At 33.5% G+C, this 17,220-nt stretch overlaps 1 protein-coding gene across 1 annotated transcript in view; it reads right to left on the minus strand.

The window, feature by feature from the left end:
• The window catches only part of FAP (fibroblast activation protein alpha), a 71,118-nt gene that overhangs the window by 41,138 nt on the left and 12,760 nt on the right, over nt 1-17,220 (minus strand). Inside the window, exons 3-11 of the mRNA XM_081051199.1 lie at nt 14,467-14,565; nt 13,415-13,509; nt 12,410-12,484; nt 10,876-10,928; nt 7,428-7,500; nt 6,635-6,755; nt 5,597-5,751; nt 3,433-3,536; nt 1,423-1,558 (exon numbers count right to left, since the gene is read on the minus strand). Coding sequence (XP_080907325.1) covers nt 1,423-1,558; nt 3,433-3,536; nt 5,597-5,751; nt 6,635-6,755; nt 7,428-7,500; nt 10,876-10,928; nt 12,410-12,484; nt 13,415-13,509; nt 14,467-14,565 — 911 coding nt within the window. The remainder of the gene's footprint in view (nt 1-1,422; nt 1,559-3,432; nt 3,537-5,596; nt 5,752-6,634; nt 6,756-7,427; nt 7,501-10,875; nt 10,929-12,409; nt 12,485-13,414; nt 13,510-14,466; nt 14,566-17,220) is intronic.

The raw sequence follows: 17,220 nt of genomic DNA on the forward strand, positions 1-17,220 counted from the left end.
GTTTTGATAAATTATTATTTTAGATTCCAAAGAAATCATAGTTTTTAAATGCCTGATTTTTTTAAGAATTAAAAACAATATCTAAATGACCAATCGTATAGTTTTAAACTAACAAAATTAAAGCAATCATTTCTAACATCCAGATTAAACAAAAACATTAAAGACATGTTCACTCAAAGCTGACTAATCCAACCAGTGTTTTCTAATTAGCTAACACAATCAAGTTTATTCTATCCTCTTTTTTTTCTGCCTATGATTCTGCATTAAAGCCAACATCTTTCTGTTTTGCATATCAAAATATAAATAAGATAAAAATAAGCTTCTAGCATATTCCATCAAAATTAGTCAAGCTTGTTACAGACACAGTAATGATATAAAAGAAAATATATTTTTAGCCTGAGTAATGTTGACTATTATAGTCCTGATATATTTCCAAACAGATTCACATGACTTCTTCCTTGCAAAACATAATGTCCTAATTTCTAGATGCAATTCAGTGATTTACTTTGATTACTCTGTGCTTTTTTCACTTTATGAAATAGGTTTATTCTGTATTTGGTTTAATGAGACATATCTTCATAATTAGAAATCTCATGAAATATACCCATCAAATTTCCTATTTAAAGAAAATATTTCGTATTTCTTAGTATCTAATGTGTGTGCTTATAAACAGGCTTATTTTTAAGTTTTTAGATCGGTGAAGCAATTTTCTGACTCATTCATTCAACGGATTATATTTGGATTTTAGCAATAAAAATAATTAAAACTCAACAATAAATCTATACCTAGTTTTCAAGTTTGTTTTTTTTTCTCTCTAAAATTAGTTTAGCATGAGGCACTCTCCTAAGATAGCATAGCAGGTTAATTCGATTTAATATTTTATGTTATATTCTTAATTATCTATTTTTGATTTAAAATGGGAATATTTGGCTTTCTTTTGATAATATCCATTTCCTTTGAATTTTTAATTTTCAATTTTAACATTGAATAGAACATGCTGTCATTTACATATTGTCTCTGGTTCTTTGAATAGAGCACATCTATTTCCCTAATAGACCCAGCTTATCATTTCATCTTCATTATTTTGCTTTTTTTGATGGCCAGTTTTATAATCTCAAAAGGATGATTTTCCATCCTAATTCAGAACCAGATAGATACCTGATTTTCCCAATGTCACATTGTTTGATCTATTTTTTTCTCTATTCAAAACCAATGCTAAAATCACTCAAGAAAACAAGAGATATCTTATTTATTTAATAAAAAGAATGAACCTGTGAATAGAGATTTTGTTTGTTTCGCAAAGCAATCAGGAATTGAATGCAGTAATTCTGGCTTTATAATATAAAATGCCAGCTATAAATAAACCACACTCGTATACATTCATCTTCAGCTATACTCCTCTGTGGTTTTAGTATAACTTACCTTTGGACAATCCCATGTCTGCCAGTCTTCCCTGAAATCACATACAGACAAGACTGAAACATTTTGGATTCTTTTTAGCCACTGCAAACATACTCGATCATCAGTAACCCACGTGAGCCAACTGAAATAATAATCACTGCAAATAAATCAAAACAGACAGTCACAACCATAAACCAATATCACATTCAAATAATTTATTAATATTTGTTTCCTAAAGGATGCATTTTATTCTCATAAAATATGTATTCCTAGATAAAGAATTCAAAACTTTATCTGCAGAGAAAGTTTAAATATACCTGCTGACTTTTAAGGAATATTTATAAGAGAGTTCATTCATCTAATGGGATTATCTTATACTTGAGTTTTCTCCCCATTTTGGATTATTACATCTTAGGAAAGAATTTAAGACTTCAGGGCAAAGCTACTGGTCAGTCTAGAGGGGAAAAAGCATTATACTGGCTATTTTGCATAGGGGAATTCAATTTTTCACTTTTTAACTGGTTGAGATGGGGCCATGGTGAGAGGTCATCTTTCTCTCCAGGCAGGTTTGTGTTGGAAGCCAAGTTTCAGCTCTGACCATGAGCAGGAGATGAAATTCAGATGAGTATACCAATCAGAGGTGATGCTTGCAAAGTAATTCAAATAGTGCTTGGCACATAGTGGATTTCAATGAATGGCAGCAATGATTACTTGGCTCTGAGGATGAACTTGTAGATAGAAAGCATCAATGTAAATGAACCACAGGTTTTGGACATTGATGTAAAATAAATCACAGAGCTGGAATGGGTCTCTGGCTCAGATTCTGGCTTTCTCTCCTACTAGTTATACTACCTTAGGCTTGTTATTTAACATATCTGTGCTTCTGTTTCTATATATAATGGGAATAATAATATTACCAATTTTAAAGGTTGCTATAAAGATTTGTCAAGAGCACTTAAAAATTTAAGAACTATGCCTGCTACATAGTGAGTGATCAAAAAATGTCAGCTATTACTATTATATTGTTAGTATTTTACAAATAGTCAAACAAGCCTCTTGACTTTTTCTATGGTGCTCTTTACATCATTTTAGTTGCCTCCTACAGAGGATGACACTTCGAAAAAGAGATTTATTTAGTCAAGTTTTCACCAACTAGATTAGAGTGGGGAATAACAGATAATTCGAAAAATACAGATGTTTTTGATTATCCAAGCGTAAATCCACCTTGGCAAGACCCAGCAGAAGCCTCAGACGAGGCTCTTTTCCATATTAGTGATGCATCATTCAGTCCTGGCTGACTGTTCTTCATGAGACAGGAGGAGGGAAGCAAAGCCTTGGTCTGGTAGGCTTTGGGAAGTGGTGAGGAGGCCCACCATGCAGGGTTTGGGGACCCCTTCCCTGTATCCACTTCACCCAGAATGACCACAAGGATTGATGGAGGGTTAGAACGTTGCCATAATCAGGACTAATCAGAAAAGATGTACACAGGGCAGGACACCATGCTGGAGAAGGGAGAATGCTCCGTGTTGCTGTCTGCCTACAGTTAACCCCCAAATAGTTAATTCTACAACCAGTAATTGCAAATAGCCTGCATCTTAGTGAAAAACGCAGAGGGTTAGTTTATATTCTCTTGTTTGCCATGCACATGTGACAAGCGTGATCTACAAATTCTGGGTTGGAAAGAAAATAGGCCAGACTTGAAAAAAGCCAGGCTGAGAAAATTACGTAAGTTTTACTACCTGGCTATTGCTCCCAGGTTGACATTTACGTATCTGAGGGTCTTATCATTGAAATTGATCACTATGGTCATTTTTATACATGTGAAAAGAACTGTTATTTTAAAGCCAATTTAAGAAACATATTTTTGATTTTTACTTTTGTCTGTTTTTAGCTTTGCCGACCAATTTAATTTGTTTACTTTTGTTTCTTGTTTACTCATCAAAAACTCACTAGAAAAGAAATGTAAACACTGATTCAGAGTTTGTGTTAAAATTCAGTTTAAAATATGGAAAGCATCTAAGATTAATATACCTCGAGGCTATCATGGCTGGAACGGGCACTTCTCTGGGACCTATGTGTTCAGGGTAAGTGGCATCGACAATAAATATCCGAACAACAGGATTCTTGGCACCAGCCTGCCAAGAAAATGAAGGTATATCAGCTCATAACATTGTAATCACCACCAACATTTTAAGAACACTTTAGGAATTTAGCATATTTTTGTAAGATAAAAACGTTAAGTATATTACTGTTGAAAACATTCTAATTATAACATGATCAGGACTTTCATTTCAATTTTACTTGCAGGACAATTACAAATATTGTGTCAACCAGAGTGAAACATATTTTAAGCCATTAGTGAGGGAGTTTTGATTCCCAGAGAAAATTTTTGGATATGAAAATGTTGTTCTGTAATTGCTATTCTCTTTTCTGAGTTTTAAGACAGACAGTTCCCATTATTATTATTATTATTATTATTATTATTAAGATAATTATGATAATCATCTATCTATGTGCAAGGGAGAGTGCAGAGGCAGATTGGTTTTGGGAGAGGAATGTAAAGAATAAATAATGAAAAACGCTTTTTGCTTTTACCCTATAATTTGATCAGACAAACATCACTCAGTCTCCTAGCTGGTCACATTACTACTGCTATGGTCTTCCCACCCCACTCTACACTTCCACTCCCAAATTAGGGGAATTTCACCTACAAATAAAGGTCCATGGGATTTACACTTTTCTTGTTTTGTGCTTTCTACTCATTATTATATTCCCTAAATTTACATGACAGTATAATTCATACCCAGACAGCTTTTTAGAGTTTCTCTGTTATTTTACCACAGAAAAAGAGAATCTTACACTCATCAAACAATTTAAATCCACAAAGTTTAGGTAAGTAGTCTCAAATGCTCCTCGTGCTATTTGGATTTATCTAAGGAATTGTCCAGGCTCTCTCCTCCTTATTACACTTAAGATTTAGCTGGGACTTCCTACTTCTTCCAAGTAGTCTCCTGTCTTAGGCTAATGTCAGATGGTTCAGCAACTTCGGTCTTCAAAGAAACATGAAAATTTGGTCCCAACTTCTCTGTCAGTGTCAATTGCCCCTCAGTTCTGGGTTTTTTCATTTCTTCCCATTCCTTTATGCTCTCCTAAATTATCCAAGTCCTTTTACATCTTGGGTCCCACGTATCACATCTCTCACTTCCAAACATCTCTAACTTTCAGACATATGCACAGCCCTTGAGGGGTTTCCTACTTAAACACTCATCTCCTATCCATTGACTACTCTCAAATGGCTTTACAAATACATTTTAGACTATCTGGAATTTCTATTTCTCTTACTATGGCTACTTTGGCTCACTTCGGAATCCTCTCGTGTGTATGTGTGTGCAGCCATCTCATCTTTGTCACATATAGGGACCCACTGTACCCATCCATGACAGTTTTCCCCTTGGCAAGTAAAAACAATGGGGATGAAAGGACAATGAACTGCATTCTAAAATTACTTTCATTCCTTGTACAAGAGGAAAATTATGATTTGTTCCCCTTTCAGATTTCTTGACTAAATTAAATTAAGATATGATGCTTCCCCACTGCGCCCTGGCTATTTTCCAACTGCACATACAGGCCTTTTCAGACATGGGAATGAATAAGTATGTACAGTGAGAGTGCTAGAATGTTTATGCAAGAAACTTGTGGCTCACACCCTGTCTAATGCATTCAACGAAGGAACTAGGCTCACGAACACAAGTTGCCTCATATGTCCAGAAAAGATCATAACTTATGCCTGCTTCTACCGGACAGGAACATCAAGCTCAAAATGTGTATTTCCCATTCTAGGATACATTTACATGAGAATTCAAAAGGGAATTGGAAAAGAGAACTTTTCCCTGAATTTGGAGCGTGAAATATGAGAAAATTAAAATTAAGATAAGCTTGTTTTTCCTCCATATCTAGACCATATGTTTTTCAAAGATTCTGCAATGGATTTAGCAAAGACTACTTCATCCAGCACAACCAGATGTCCAAAGCAACAGATGTCCACATAAATAATAGAGCAGAGTACAATGTTTGCTTTACAATGCACAAGGATAAAAAGCTCTCCAAACTTGTTGATCCCATCTCTATTCATGGTATTGGTTGCTCATTTTGACACCAAAGAAAGAGAAGCATCTGCTAAAAGTATTCTACATACCTTTGGATATGGAATATTTATTGTTCTAGGATATTGCTCATCGCCATAATAGGAATAGGAAATAACTGGTATCTCTGTATCATTAAACTCTACATATGCCACAAATTTTCCGTTAGGAGACCACCAGAGAGCATATTTCGTAGAAAGCATTTCCTCTGAAAAATAAACACTAGCATATTAATTACAATTACAGCTTACTCTTAAAATCATTCTATATACTTCAAAATACATTGTATATATACATTAACTGAAATCATTTTTTTGATGTGGATGTGACATACTTAAATATTAAAAGATAAATAGTCTGGGTTTAGAGGAGCAGTTTAACCTTATATCCCTTATCAAACATCAGTTAGTTTCCTTAGGAATTGACATTGATCAGAAACATAATTTTTAAAATAAATAATAAACATATCAACAATAATTAATTTTCCCTTTGTGGCAGCTTCTGTTTTTTTATAGTCATCTAAAAAGCCAAAACAAGGAGCACTGTAATCATACTACAGAGTGACTTAAACATTGAAAGTTGACTTTCTTTCCTGGCAATACTAAAAAAAAAAAAAAAAAAAAAAAAAAGTTTAGTTATATATTTTTTACTAGACAAGGACTAGAAGGCCTTTTATTAAAGTCCACTGAAGTCCTTCATCTTACATTACCTACAAAGAGGATAAAATTCACAAAAGTATAAAACACTAAGAATATTTTCCCACATAATAATATTTTCAGTTGTTTAGTTGGGAAAAAAAGATTTATTTCTCAAGGAAAAAAAAAAAACCTGAGAAGATGTATTAACACAGCATCTAAGAACCATATATTTTTTGGAATATAAATGATCACTACCACTTCATAAAAATAAATTTTATCAGCCTGACAACAAGATTTTGTTCTTTCAGAACACTTATATCCTGTTAATAACCTGGGTAACAGCTTTCAGAAATGCCACCATTCATCTCAGTAACATGCCATTCATCAAAATGTATGCAATTATTGTCAATTAAAAGCCCCAAACTGCAGCAGTAGAAAAAGTATATAGCTTACCTTCATAAACCCAGTCTGGGATTCCATTAAATATTTTATTTTCTCTTCCATTATATGTTATTTGAAAAGGTGGGTCTTCTGGTCTTTGTTTCAAATAAATATTGTTTTGATAGACATATGCCTGGAAGTGGTGGTAAACCAGTTAATAAGGGGAAATTCCATAAGAAATGCAATGAAGTCTGTATATTTGTGTTAATTATTCACCTAGTTAAAAAGAATGGTAATCCAGATGCAAAAAGGATTCCGAATTAAAATATCATTTTAGTAGGTCAAAAAAACCCAAGCAACTCACATTAACATCGATTATGACTTTTAAAGTCTGTATCAAATAAAGAATAAAGTCTACCATTTTGTTAGTTGTTTTATTACCCAAATAAATATGTATATTGACAGAAAGTCAAATAAATCTCTGAATATTAATAGCTAGCCAGATCTAATCTTTATTTAGAGTCGTTAAATAAGAGCTTGGACAAAATTTCATGTTGTCTGAAGCTAGTCTGGGAAACTTGTGAAAACCATATTTTTCCTGAGCTTTCTGGCACAACGCATTCTGGCTGAGTATAAGGATAAAGTTTCTGACTGCGATATTTAAAGAAGTCTATCCATGAGCTCGAGATTTTGCGGAATTCTCAAATGGGTTTCAATTTATCAAAACTCTTCTCTTTTTTCACCACTAAAATAGTGATAAATGTATTTTTTTTTCCTTTTGGGCAGGGAAATTTAACAAAGGCCAAAATCAAATGGCTCCTCTTTTATTGAAATGATTAAACACTTCTATAATTTAAACACTTACTAATTTACTCCCAACAGGCGACCAGCATATATACTGAATTGGATGAGGAAGCTTATTTCTTCTCACAAACTCTCTGGAAGGAAAGAAAAACAGAAGAAAAAATGAAATAAACCTTGTTATTCAATGAAAAAAAAATCTGTATAAAGAGAAAAAAATAAAGAAACAATAAAAATGAAGGGTCATCCTCTTTGCTTCTTCAAACCTAACAGAACGAATGTGGCAATTTGGGACTGGAGACATGGGGTGTAGTTTGCAGTAATTCACTAGTTACTTAGAAGTCTTTAACTTCTCTGCGTCTGTTTTCTGACCTTTAGAATGAAGTGAACGGATTAAAGATTTAGATATTGTGAAAGTGGGAATATCTCTAGAAATCATCTAATGGAATGCCCTCATTTTGTAGAAAATAAACATAAGGTTAGAGACATGACATGACTTTTAAAAACCACATTGTTAGTTCTTGGCAGACCCCTGATTAAACTCAAGTCTTTAACCCTCAAGAGTTTAAAATTTGTACACACCAGACTGAGTTGGTTGCTGAAGTGCTTTCCAGCTCTGAAATTCTATAATGGTGCTTAACTTTAATATGTACTCTTCCACATTCTCGTTCACAACCCCCATCTCTGTGAATGCATATGCATTTCAAGTTTTTGAAGATAAGATGCCATTTGACAATCTCCCCAGGGATCTGACTTGAAATCAGAAACGGAAAGGAACATCTGATCTCAAGCTAAACTGAAAAACAGATCGTATACTGGGCAATATGCCTTAAGCTTGCAAAGTCCTCCACCCATGGGGAAATTCCAAATATCTTATTGGTCAAAAATCTCACTTTGATCTTTGGAGTCATCCTGCAAATACTCAATTGACTGACTTGCACGGTAGAGATTTTGTAGTCCTTCGGCAAGAATGTGTTCAGATTTTTATGTGTTGAAGAGTCATAGGATATCATGTTTAAGTTTTCATTATTATCTTCTTTAAGATTATATTAATAGTTTTAATCAAGAATGTTTCTGTGGAGACAAAAATAAAACATGCCTCCAAGGTATAATATGAGGAGACTGAAGAAAGACTCTCGGGCTTCCCTCTCCAAAATATATCTGGACCTGACATATTCCTGACATTTTTAATTTCCTCATTTTATAAAGTTTGAGAAGACTTGTAACACATATTACCTTGATTTAATTTACTGGTCATGCTGCAGGAGGCCTAGTGAAAAACAAGGGAACATGGCACGGGACCGACCAGGTTTGATGCCCCTGGAGGAGGAAGACCATTGGTGCTGCAGTGTGAATGCTGACTGCCACAGGTCACTTTATGAGCACCTGGACCATGGAAGGTCCAGAACATATTGAAGACATACGAGGGCATGGGTGAAGAACTGACCCAGAGAAGATGCTTTCCACCTGGTTTACAATTCTGTCTCAAGTCAGTGCTCATGTTATCTTTGACATTGCAACATTGCCTTACATTTCCATATGCTGTGGAATCATAGATGCAATCATGTAGACAGCACCAAGATGAAAAAAACCTCAGGGCATAGTCTCTTCATGACTGGAAAGTCACCACAGCTGCTATTTTCTGCGTTTTCTAAATAATTAACAGTATGAGAAAGTGGAGGAGGCTGCTTTATTTACAAAGGCTGTCATCTCCTCAGTATTCCTTCCCTTGCTGGAAACCAGAACCATCTCCATTTTCTCTGTAGTAGATTTTTATATTCTTCAGAGGCACGTAGATGACTTGGAGTTATTGGTATTTAATCTTGTCTTGAATCTCAACAAATTTGTCACCCCTCACTTCCTAAAGTATAGTATATTTGCCTGATTAAAAAAAAACACAATCTGACAAATTAACAGTTGTGAAGAAAACAAAAAGGAAAGAAAAACTCAACAACAGCAAATTGATTAAATTCGCTGCACAAAAATTAAATATTTAAAATGATTCTAGGCCATAAAGCTTATACAAACCATAATTAAAATATTAGTATTGCCATATTCTTTTGAAATGCTGTTAAATTTGGTGACCCTCAACATAGGTAGGACTTGGAGAGTTCAAAAATAATTAAATGAGAAATAAGAAAATGATTACAGCCTTAAGAAACTGTACTGAAAGAGTAAGGTTTCCACTTCACTAGTCTTAAATGTTTCTTGAGGGTAGGGTTGGTACCTTAAGCTCTTCTGTATCCTCCCATATATGCTTTTCACATAGTAGGTACTCAATAAATACTTCATGAATTTGGTGGCAAAGTGAATACAGAAAGAAGAAAAACTCAGTGTACGTTAGATTAATTTAGATTCTATTTTATGTACCGGTTCCTATTTCTTAATTTGACAGTTTAAGGAGATCAGCGTCATTCTTTTCTGAAAATGTAAAAGTAGATACATTTTTAAAATTTTTTATTTTTGTGCTCTTACTAGACAAAAGGGGAACTAGGCCGTAAGATTTTTCAATACCTCTTCAAGACATATAATTATTTTCCTTTTATATAATAGCAAATAGGGTATCATATTAAGATGAGTGACCAAACTAATTCATTGTCCAGTTTTAGTCAGAGTGATTTTTCTAAGGTACAAATCTGATCATGTCATTCCCATTTAAAATCCTTCAGTGATTCCCCATTGTCATCAGATGAAATCTAAACTCTTTTTAATGGCTTCCTCATTATTGTTTGGCCCATGCTTCCTGGCCTCAACACCTTCTCAACCTTACACCACTTCCCACTAGTCAGCATGTCCTCCTCCAATTTCAACTCAACTGACCTACATTCAGTTTCCTGAAAAATTCCATGCTTTCCCTTCCCTTTGTGCTTTTACATAATTTTCTTTCTGCCAGGAATTCTCTTTCTTAGTCCTTCACCGACTTACTCATTCATTTATTTTTTCTTTTAAATTGTAAATATTTCAAATAGACATTCAAAGAAAGAAAATAATGTAATAGATGATAATTTATCTACCATCTAAATTTAAGAAATATTAATGGTTTGCCATTTTAAAAACAATTAGTTTAAAATTGACTAGTGGAATATATGTTCACATACAAGGAATTCTGCATCTCCCTCCTTTCTGTTTCCTTCCAATGATGTAACTACTCTCCTAAAAATACTGTATCATTCCCATGAATGTTTTTGTACTTTTACTACATGTTTATTTCCATAAATAGTATATTTATAATTTGGTGTTCAAAACTAAAGGGGAAAATATATGGTGTATAAAAATGCAAAATATTAGCCAAATATTAATAAAAATATTAATGGAAATGATAAAAAGAGGTGAAGATTCCATAGAAATATTTCCTTGAATTTCTCTTTATATGGGTGTACAAATATTGTAAAGAAGTAAGAAACTAAGATTAGTAACAAGGTAACATAGTCTTAACCTCAAATCAGAGTTTGTAATGAAAAAGTCTATGTATTAGATTTAAGTAGTATTAATAAACAGACATAAAGTTTTACCCATTTCTAAGGTCATAGATGTGATATGTGGCTGTGTAAGAGTATCTCCAAAGCTGTCAAAAAGAAGAGAGGCAAAGATAAATTATGATTTTTAAAAAGCTTATATCAGTAATGCATAATCATAGATCATTCAACTCAAGGTTCAGAATTATAAAAAAAAAACTATTTTCACAAGACACTAGGAAGGACATGTTCAATTCCCAATGAGTCTTCATTTAAAGAATTTTACTATGGATTTTTGTGCTGTTTGTCTAAGCTCCAGAACTAATCTCAGCAACAATTCAACCCTCACTCCATAAAAACCACATCCAAAGACATTTCTTAATATAACAAACTTTTCTTTGACACACTCTGTCCTAAGAGTTTTCCACTTATACTTTACCTTGATTGAAGTAAAACCACTGATTTCCATGGCCCAGAAGGACTGCCACGCACCTGAGCAATTATCATGATGCCCATTAAAATTATGTAAAAAGAATTTCATTCAACATATAGTTTTATTGCAAAATGCTTGCCCCTCTTTAATAGAGTATGTTGTTTTTTTCAAAAAGAATAATAGAAACTGAAAAAGTAAATAGGAGAGATATAGCTCATCTCCTTAAAAAAAAAAAACTACTCTTTTTCTCATATTTGTATTGTGGTTAGTGAATAATGCAATTATTATTTTGGATTTTGTTTCTTAAAAGGGCTTTCAAACTCTTGTCAAAGAAGCTCCAGCAGGTTGAAATATGTATTCATGAAGATTGCTGGTACTAGGACCTGGTCTGTTGGAAAATAATCAGCCAACTGAACAAGTACTGAGGGTCAAGGTTGACTTTTCATTCTGAATATTAAGCAAGTTTTGTATCTCAAATAGGATATGAAAAATGACAGTTAAAACAAAAGATTCTTGATCAAAAGTAATTATTAGATATTTAACTTGATAGTAAATTATTTTGCTATTTTGCAAAAAAAGAAAATCGTCTTGCAGATGTATAAATAGAAAGAATAAGATGATTAACTTCGCCAACTTCATCAGGTGGGGGACATTAAATAAAGGTATATGGTCTGGTTTGGTGGGATTTTTCTGCAGTAGGATTTCCAAGACAGATTTAAACTGGTCTGCCACTGACTGTATATTATCTTGCTTGAGTAAGTGAGTTAAATAAGCTACATCTTGATTTTTCCACTTTCACTAATAACAAACTTTATGAGGTTAAAATGTAAGAATTAACTAATGATTTATAATATTAAATAGCTCTTGAAATACGAGAATGATTCTCCCTTTTCTGATGAATATTGGTGCCCCCCAAACAAAGTTTTTTTTCCCCAGAGGAAAGTAGTTTCTGCTGCTTGATCATAACCAGACGAGTATGCTCAATTCTAAATTATTTGTATATGTTTCAGTTATGCTTTTTGGGCTCATCTAGAACCCAGATTAACTTCTTGACTCTTTAGACATAAAGATAGACTCTTGCTTCCTCATACACTTATAGGCCAAACTGTGGCTTAGTAGGAGATATTACCAGATATACCCAAATTAAATAATCAATACCTTTGAATAATCACTTTCCAGATATGCAAATTGCCGATCAGGTGATAAGCCATAATTTGAAGCATTCACACTTTTCTGAAATTACGAAGAAGCTGATTAGAATGTAGAAAAAATTAGCCAAACCATGTTAATTTGTCATTCTAAAAGAATATCATATCATTGTAATACTCCTGCATACATATATCTTCAATGCAATTTAAAAATGTTTAGGTAGTACCTACTGTACATAAAGAAATTTACTAGACACTATGGGTGTCTAGACACCATGAGAAAAAAGATATATTTTGTGATTTCAAGAAGCTTATACTGTTAAACTTATAAATAAGTAACTTATATTACAAATTGGTTCTATAAAAAAGATATAAATATAGAAGAACAAAAACATTAAGGAAGAAGTGATTGAATCCAAATGAGAGTATCATTGCTTGCACAGAGAAAGAGAGTGTCATCTGAGGAAGGCTTTAAGATTAGTGGGCTCCTGAGGGCAGAAAACGTAGGAGGATTGAGAGTCCAGGAGAACAGAGTAGTGTGTGCCTATGTACCATCGCTTCCATGTATTGAGCATTTATGAGATGTTAGGCAGTGTCCCAAGCACTTTCAAATGTTACTTCATTTGATTCTTACATGAATTTAAAGAGGTATTATTATTCCTACTTTTCAGAAGAAACTAAGGCATAACGAGGTTGGTGTAGTGTGGAACCTTGGCCAAGTTTCTGTAACTAGTAAGTGACAGAGCTAGGACTTGAACCTCAGTTTACCTGACTGAATTCTTAATTTTTATCTCATACTATACTATTTCTACAGAGGGAGAAAGATGATAGGTGATTTACAGGAGGCAAGGGCAGTAGTCTAGTGCGACTAGAAGAGAGGATGAAAGGAAAACTATAGTGGGGGTGGAGCTGAGAGGGCAGGCACTTAGATCCATTGGTAAGTGTTTGGACTGTTTCTTGGTCAGTGAAGAGCGGGCAAAGTTTTCTGAGGAGGAAGGTAATGTTGGATACATACCATGGTGGTATTACTCAAAATGATATATGATTCTCCTGTTTCAATATTATAAAATACTATATTATTATCTGTAGATTGATGAAGATATTCTTGTCCTTTAAGCAAGAAGGAAAAACAAAAACAACTTGAAATAACCTCCCTTCACAGGAAATACATATATAACAGAGAGAAACATCTCTCATTTCACAGACTTACTTTGTTTTTCCTCTCTGTCCAGCACATATTGCTTTGCCATATTTAAAACAGTAAGTTGATAGTGGAAGGAAGGAAAGGATACTTTTTTTCTACTTTCCACTAAAATGCCATTTTTGCTACTAGCAACCTTATTCTAACTAGTCCAAGGTGCTTAGGAATAAAATTGGGTTTTCACTGTTATAAAAGGTTACATTAGTTTTAAATGGTAGGTTTATTTGCAATAAAAATATACATTTCTTTTGGGTAATGTTCACTTTAATTTAAAACTTATTTTATGTGCATTTTATTTTCTAAAGAGAAAAATGAAAATATTCAATTTTGTTTAGTGGCAATTTAGAGATCAACTATAATGTCATAAACGATTTAGTTGACTTTACCATTTATTTGATTAGACTTATATGACAACATCCTTTTGAAAACCGTATGCAAATAATCAGTTTTATGGCCCTTAAAGAATTTGTTGTTAGGGTGGGATTTGTCTATTTCTTTCATTATCCGGATTAATGATGGATTTCTTTTTTGGTAAAAGTCTAATGACCTCTCCTAAATAGGTGTTTATCTCTCATTCTGAATACCTGTACCATATGCTCGGAGAAGTCTAACAACACATTCTCAACTTTGACTTTTCTGATACACTCCTATTGGTCCCTTTACTACTAGGAAATCCAGTCTAAATGGTTCTGTCAAAAATGCTTTTCTGACCACTTGACTTATCTAAATAATTGCTCTTTTTTCCATTTCAACTGATTCAGCTTCTGTCACCACAGAGATGTGTTGGCACTAAAAGCAAAAGCAAAATAAAACATACATTTTAAAACCCAAAGGTAAAATAATAATAATAATAATAATTTACCTACCTGAAACCCAATTTGGAAAAAATGTTTTATAGAAAAATGTTCCGTTTAAAATATCTTTCAATGTGAGTGCTCTTGCTGTATTTCCATCAGAGTTATGAACTTTGGGGGAAGAGGAAACAAGTTATTACTAAAAAGAATAACTCCAATAAATACTAAGCCCCTCTCTCATCTGTTCTTTATCATGTAATGAAAAGATCTGCCATTTGTGAAACACTTGTTTAACTCCTGTTTCAATAGCTATAAGTACTATCTTCTTTTTTAAAGACAGGTTAACTGAGGCTTAGAGAGGTAGTTAGATTGCCTGGAAGGGTGGGAAATCTTGAGTGAAGGGTGTAGACAAGGACCATGATGAGTGGCAGGGGCATTATGCTTCAGGCAGTGAAGAATTGCCACAGATTTTAAAGAAGGACAATTAAATAAGGTTCCAACAACTCTAGGCCTTGCTAAGCTGGGATTGCAAACTATGTGGGTTTGACTAAATACCTAGCCTCTTAAGCATTTTACTGCATTTTCTCACATACACTTGGCTTGAATTTCCACTGATTTATCAATGATGTATTTTTGCACTCCAGTTAGTCAGATGAGATCAGCCAGAATCCTTACCTTCAGATGTCACAAGAGAGGCATGAGTGAATTAGTGAATTGCTTATCCTGACTAGGGATTTTTATAAACAGAAAGTAGACCAGAAGAAAAGAAAACCACATCATCTAGACAAATAATCTTAGAAATTTCAAGAGTAGAGGTTTTCCATATGAAAGCTAACCTAATGTGGCTCATAAACCACAAGCAAATTTCACCTGTATGTAAATCCTCCAAAACAACTGTGTTTTTCAAACATGACTATTCTCAGAACACACTCATTATAGAGCCCTGAAACAGATATCCCAGATGGATAGTATGGCAACCAACTTCCAATCCTCCTTCATGTTCATATTGCTATTATCCATCCCTCCCAACTTACCCCTTCTCCAGGTCATCACTTACAGAACCAAAACTTAAAAAAAAAAAAAAAAAGTCCTATACCTTGAATAGCTTTTATGAATCTGGCATTTCCATTGTAAAAATAAAACTGTTGAAGATGAGAGCATTATTTTCCTGCTAAACGCTTCCATAGCTTTCCATGACTCTTAGGATAAAGACCAAAAATGTTAGTCTAGATTGTGTGCCTTAGCTGGTATGGATGGCCTATCTCTCCAGCCCCATCTTGCTCCTCTTTCATTATTTTTTAGACTCCAAACATGCTGTGCTTTCTGTTCCCCAAATATTCATTTCTTTCTCTCGGGATTCTGTATCTCTTTCTCTCTCCCTTCTTCTCCTAACTTCTATTCAGCCTTTAATATTCAATATAGGGGCCACTTACTCTGGGAAACCCTTCCTGACTCTCTGGTTTAGGTCTGGCTCCCTTGTTATTCATTGTCATAGACAATGTTCTTAAAGAGCATTTGTCATGTTTTGTACTTATGTGTATATTTGAGTGATTATTAATATTTCTCCATCTCCCACCGTATTCTATAAAAGTCACCATAAGGTCAGAGACCACATCTAGTTTTTGATCACCATCACCTCCCTAGTGCCTAGCACATAATAGGTATATAACCAACACTTATTGAATAAATGAACACATAAAATGAAGGATGGCGGATGGGTGGCTGGATGGAATTTGTGCTCTTTTCTTTACAGAATGGTTCTACTACTAATTTTCTATATGGCTTTGGTAAGTCAATCTCTGACACCACAGCCTTTTTACCTATAATATAAAAAACTAGACTAGAAAATGCTAATAATACCTTCCAGGGTTATCACAGTAAGTTTTGAAATTTGACACTCAGCATGTTCTATTAACCTTATAGTTACATAAATTGTACTGCCATGTGATAAGAGCCAATTGACTAACTGGATAATAGCATTGTCTGCTATTTTAACTGATTCACACTGAATGATGTATACTCCACACACTTGATTAAAAAAATGAATTACTTTTTTAATTTACTAAAAATTATTCTGGTGGCTATAAAAACACAAGTGACTGGTGAATCCCTTTGCAACCAGACACACAAAATACTTAATAACATTAGGTTATTCTATTTTTTAGAAAATGATCATTTTCTTATGTTGTCTTAGAATCCTAAGTAAGGTTGTGCATGCCATACATTTACTTATAATGAATTTTTTTCTATTTAATTAAATAGTCTTGTGCAGAATTCATACCACTTATTTTATAAGCCCCAACTAATGAATAAAATACCATTTTACTACAACAGCATTAGAATAATTGCAAAGTATTTTAATTCAATTTTATTTAACTCTCCTAAGAGCAAATTGCAACCAATTTCTAATGTAGTCAAGGGGGAATTCTAGTCAAGTGGAAATTGTTTTCTTTTTGAGATACATTTAATTTGTGTCTACACAATCATGAACATATAGATTTAAAATTTAGTGAATCCCTTTATTGCGAATACCCCCTAAAACTAGGTATTTTAAAAAATGATATTAATTCAATAAATGAGGATAACCTTGGTGATTTCTTTTTTGTTTGTTTGTTTTTTTCAGCATAAATAATGCTTTGATTATGGCTAATGACTTGTATAATAGATTTTCCTATTTAATCTTGCATATAAGTTTCCTTACTTGCAATTATGTTTGACTGAGAAAGTCATAGCTAAAATCAGTGAGCTAATTCAAGTGAAGCAGTTAGCTCCATAGTTGACACATGACAAGCCATCAATACATGTCAGCTTTTGCGATTGTCATAG

This window comes from Rhinolophus hipposideros (assembly GCF_964194185.1).
Source record: "Rhinolophus hipposideros genome assembly, chromosome: 6".
NCBI lineage: Eukaryota > Metazoa > Chordata > Mammalia > Chiroptera > Rhinolophidae > Rhinolophus > Rhinolophus hipposideros.